This window comes from Anthonomus grandis, chromosome 13 (assembly GCF_022605725.1).
Source record: "Anthonomus grandis grandis chromosome 13, icAntGran1.3, whole genome shotgun sequence".
Taxonomy (NCBI): Eukaryota; Metazoa; Arthropoda; class Insecta; order Coleoptera; family Curculionidae; genus Anthonomus; species Anthonomus grandis.
The window spans coordinates 14552063-14557827 of record NC_065558.1 but is presented as its reverse complement, the minus strand read 5'-3'; the positions used below and the strand labels follow the sequence as shown (position 1 = coordinate 14557827).

Here is a 5765-nt window from a genome sequence, read left to right as displayed (position 1 = left end):
CCATAGAAAATAACGTCATTAACAAGATTTCAGGAAGAATGGACTTACGACTGACTGATCACTTGTTTATTCTTTAAGGCAAAAGATTATTACAGCAAATGAGAGTACTATTGAATTCAGTTATGCTGCTTATGAGAGCTTTAATAACTTAACAAATGCGTTTGATTCTAAATATATTAAAAAAAAAACAAACTAATTTATGAGAAACTTGAATCCAGGTTACACAACAAAAATGAAAATAAGACAATTAAACAGCAAAAGCCCTAGTAATATTAATAGCAATAAGACGATGTGATTTGAAAACGCCTTGTAATGGATAAAACTATAAAGGAAGTTTCAGCTATGAACCAAGGATAGAGATTGAATACTAAGCAAACTGGGATGATATGCTAGATGGTGATGAAGCAGTTATGATAGAAAATGACTTTAAAAGGAAAATACGTAAGTTATATCAGATTAAAAAAAAAACATATGAATATCTGCTGATAAAACAGAGTTCTTCAAAGAACTGATGCGATCAACGATCGAATATATTAACACAACAACGAAGAAAATATTAACACGACTAGTGATGTTCATCTAAACAAGTTTATTTAACAACATTTAACATGAAACAACTTTTGTAAACACTTTAGGCAACTAAGTACTTCTTAGAGTTAATTCCGATTTTACAATAGGATAAACATTGCTAACAACTACAGCTAAAGTTCATTAGAAACTTTAGAAACATTAAAACATTTTTCTCAAAATATTTATAATTTAGCAAGTCTTTAACCCTCAGGCAAGTTCGGCTGCAATTATCTCCTGCTTCATAAACGATTCATTATCATCGGCTTCTTTAATTCTTCTTTTCGCCAGTTTCATAATGCTCATGTAGACTTTCATGTTTGTTCGATTCTTAAAGCATCTGTTAAATGCCTTTTTGTTCAGTTCATACAATCTTGATATTTCTATAGCAACGATGCTAGCAGTTCTTTTCTTTTCTTTAAAAAGTACAGACACTTCTCCGAAGTAAGCATTATCATATAAATGGCATATTTCTTTTCCGGAGGGTGAAAATACCGCAACAGTTCCAGACTCAATAATATACATGCAATCTCCATATGTACCAGATTGAATGATTAAGTCACCTGGGAGATAAATGCGAGGTACTAAATTTGAAATCACCTGTTCTAAATGTCTAATCGACACTTGTGAGAATATTGATACTTGTTGTATTAAAGATTTGTAAAGAAACGCATCTATATCCCTTTTTAAGTTTTCTGGTAATAACGTGTTCATTAAATATTCATTGAAAAACATATTTTGATACTTATATTCATAGTAGCTGATCATTCTTCTTTTCAAATCAATGGGTAATTGTTTCGCAACCATATATTGGTTCAATTCGGTCATAATTTGTTCAAATTTAGTCCGCAGCTGCATTTTGGATGTGAAAACATAAAGCATTATTATCCAAATTACGGCTATCAATAACTTTCCCACCACATAGTTGATTACGCGTACAATTTGTTCTTCCAAAATTACAACAAATCTTGTAGCAGCTCTTATGTCGCCAATATCGATATGCATTGTATACTGAACATTTTTAAAAAATGTTATTAAGTATTGAGATATTTTTGATCTCTGCCAAAAATATTTATTTGCAAAGGAACCTTTTCCAGCATTCCGATTATATACGGCAGCCATGGCAGGAACCAAAGCTTGGAATATAAATCTATAACGAGCCACTCCAATAAATACACAAGTCATAAAATGGATTACCATAAACACATATAAGAAGAACATAATTACGAACTTCTTTACTGGCGTCTTAATGTTTAATAGTTTAAATGTTGGATCTGTCAAAGAAACTATTGTCGTAATTCTTCTTAATTTCAAGAGTTGCATGGTATTTACAATAATAAATACGAATACATTAGCCTGGACCATGCCTATTCTGGGGATTGAAGATAGTAAGTCACAAAAGAAGTGTCCGCTTAAGAAGTTTTTCAGTAATATTTTTGGTAAAGACAACTCAATTGTCAAATCTTTCTCACCATATCCAATAAAACATTGTAATATTAAATTTAAAATAGCCAGAATATCAAAAATCATCCCTGTGGCCAATATACCGAAGTTAGCGCTGTATGGATCCTGAGGTTTTATTCGTGTAAAAGCAAAATCGTATGACTTATAAATTATGAGAATAATGTATAGAAAAAAAGAATACGCGTTGTAATAATGACAGAACTTACTAAGCGGGTGAATTGTATAAGGAAAATTATCCAAGTGTCTTTTTCTTTCATTGTCAACGGCCACATGACTTCTAAAATATTTTATTGTCAACGGGTTCATCATATTTATGGTAAAACACTCCAGGTTGCGCTCTCTTGGCAAATGCTGTTTGCTGCTCCTGGTATCCTCAGACGTCGTTTTGTCGCTTGCATCCAAAGACCTGCCTGATGGTTTAAACATTTTTAATATTCTTCTTTAATACGTATATCTTGATGTCAAATTAAATCAAAATCTAATTTTATAAACTGTTGCATTAATAAGCCAATTTTTATGTGATTTTTAAGTTTGTTACCCGGTTGCTATAACTACCTCTTATATAATTTAATCTAAATAATTCACGTTGACAGTAAGTGTCAACAACTTGACATGGAGGCATTAACGTCATTCAAATGCTTTATTAATAAGGATAGAATCACAGTCTTATATTGAAATCTATATACTTTGATAGAATGTTGTTGGCAACGCTGGTAAAATTAGGTCATATTAAATGTGTGATATATTATTATGTTAAAATATAATACAATTAATAATATAATAGTTCAAAATTTAACACTTTAATTACTTTTAAATACATATCACGAGACAGCTTTACCACTAACCAAAACTTTTTATTTTACTCTTGACACGTGTTTTGCTAACGATCTTCAGGAAAAAATTAAAACTAAACTAAAACTACTTACGTAAAGTGGTTTTATATGCTAAAGATGTAACCAATAGAGCTGAAAATGCAATGCAGCAAGGCCGCACAAATCTTAAACACTAACTTAACTATACACTTCAAAAAATTCCTTTGTATTTTTTACTATGTTGCGTCGCCTTTTTTTTTACAAATTGTAGTAAATTTTGTTTTATTTGTAAAAAAAATCCTATGAGCATATGAAAGCAAATCTGACAGTATTGTAAGCTCGTCAAATGGTAATTAGTCCAATAATGAGTCGAACATTTTGCTACAATGAAATCAGAAAATGTGTCAAAGTGATTGAGATAGCTAATGCTTTTAATATATTAAGTCTACTCTTTTAGTTCTTGTTAAAAGTTATTTAATTATTTATAGAAAAACCTTTAAAAATAGTAATATTTTATCTTTGATAACCTTGTGGCGCAACTCTTAACAAAATTGATGTTTCAATTCTATCAATCATAATATTATTGATTCACCAGTCAGCAAGAATAAAGTAGGTGAATGTAATCTTGTAGTGTTTTAAGACTCATGCATAACATTCTGTTAAGTAAGAAAAGATGTTTATATAGGAATCTTCAATTTTAGACCTATATAGAGCAATGTAGCAGCAACCTCAGTTGAATGACTAACTGCAGAAAGGGGATATGTCACAATTTTAAAATTGTACAGGAAGAGGAAAAAACCACCTAAACTTTGCTTAAAGCTTATTTGACTATTGTTTTTTTGCGGCAACGTACCTGGAGGTATATTTTATATTATCACCTTCGTCTCTTTTGGTGTTTTTAAACTTCCCATGAAGTTATTGTCAAATTTGGCATATGGACATGTCTCCTTTTTGCAGTAAAATAAAACAAAATTCTATAATTTTGACATTTGCTTTATTCAAATAGTACCTACTCATTCTACATCGCATTCTTTCTCACTTGTCGGCCAAGCCGAAATGATCCTCCAAAATTCCATATAATCCTCAGGAATAAATTTTATGGTACTTAATATATCAGTAATTTTTTTTTTGTTAATTGGTATCTTTTCAAGGTATGCTTTTTTAGAACATTGAGTTAATTCTTTTTCAGCATTTCTAAGCCGGTAAATATTACTTACAGGGCAGTTTATAAACTCACGCCCAACTATCTGAGTGGTTGTTGAAATACTCAAATGTTGGAAGGATGCGATAGAAAACGATTTCTTTTGAGATCGTGGTACACTCTTTCCATAAGATTCATTACTCAGACAGGTTCTTTTATAAAATTGTGACCACCAACGTTTGAAATCGTACACAAAATCGCTAGACACCTGAACAGTTGAAAATTTTGCTGGATTTATGCAAGCCTTGGAAATTATTTTAACATAATCCTGGATGGTGTAAAATCGTTCTATTTTATTAAGCTGTCGTTTAATTAGGCCGAAGTCACGGTCGCAAGGCATAAATGAATGGCCTCTCATTGGGAAGTACATTTCAATCTCATTAAATCTCCTGAATTCAACTAAACTCATTAGAAAGCGAATCACGGTATTATTTTTATTCTGCCCACTACAGTTGTCACAGAAAATGTGAAGAGTTTTATACTTTTGCAAGCTTTGCTGATCTAAGTAATGCTTGAGAAAAGAGCATACGTCATTTGCACCTTTGCCCGCCTCCCCTTCATGGTAAACATAACAAGCAATATTGTTAGATCCTAAATTATGTATCCCAAAAGTACAAACAGTAAGCTGTCGAGAGTAGTACAGATCTTGAACCGGAAGTTGTGGTGGTAGCGATACATTCGCCATGAAATCAATGCAAATACCTAAGGTCTGCTCATCTTCAGTACAGCGCTTTTTTACCGAATTTAGAGTAGTATAAAACTTCTTGCTTCGTCTTTTGTGGACCATAAGCTCAGCAACTGCTACTCTTTTTGCATTATCGTTAAGACAGTCACTCTTTATTTTAGCATTAAGTTCCTCGCAGGTATTGCAAGTGTCTTTTGCTGGTCTACCAAATTTTAAGTTATATTTTTTTTAAAAATTTGTAAGAAATTTTATCAGTCGGGTGTTTTTCTCTAAACATTTCAAACATTGTCTTTACTGATAATTTGCAATCTAGATAACGAATTTCTTGGCTCGTATAATGCGATATTTTTACCGGATAGGATTCATGTGGTTCCGGATATTTGCAATAACAGATCCTTTTGTTGCGTTTCCATTTACATTTTTACCGTGCATATCCTGAGGGGTTTTGTGATTTTTTAAATAATTAATATATAAATTGATAAACATAAATTGATAGAAATGCTGTTTTAAAAGTCTGTATTCTACTTGAACCATTAAGAATAAAATATTTGACACTTAAAGACTTTGGTTTACTATTAGAAGCGTCTATGCTACCCCTTTTTCGTGAAATGGAATCTATTTCTAAGAGTCCTTGTAAATGCATATCTTGCAATACTAATCGGTTTACAGGGACTATTTCTATAGAGTTGAGTTTGTTCGACAGTCTTGATTTAAAAGTTCTAAACAACAAGAACAACTCCCTTAGATCTGATTGGTTTCAGAAACCCTGTTAAATTTAAATGATAAAACAAAAGAACCTATCAGGCCGGATTCGTGGGTTCTCTGTATGGTCAGTTGTCTCAGTTACACTCACTCCCTCAGTAGTAAAACACCTTAATTTAATTTAAATAGGGTGTTTATTAAAGTTGTAAGGCAAACAAAATCTACATGGAAAGTAATCATACATAATGGTATTAAAAATGTTTATAACCTAAAGGTACCTGAATTCTTCAGTGATCACTTCGGAAGCATTACATAATAAAGCGTAACATTGAAT

At 31.6% G+C, this 5765-nt stretch overlaps 1 protein-coding gene across 1 annotated transcript; it reads right to left on the bottom strand.

Annotated features, from left to right (window-relative positions):
* Positions 1-572: 572 nt before the first annotated feature.
* On the bottom strand, positions 573-2554 carry LOC126743872 (potassium/sodium hyperpolarization-activated cyclic nucleotide-gated channel 1-like). Its single transcript, XM_050451113.1, has one exon. The coding sequence runs from the start codon at positions 2455-2457 to the stop codon at positions 778-780; it is 1680 nt and encodes a 559-aa protein (XP_050307070.1). The 5' UTR covers positions 2458-2554; the 3' UTR covers positions 573-777.
* Positions 2555-5765: the final 3211 nt, after the last annotated feature.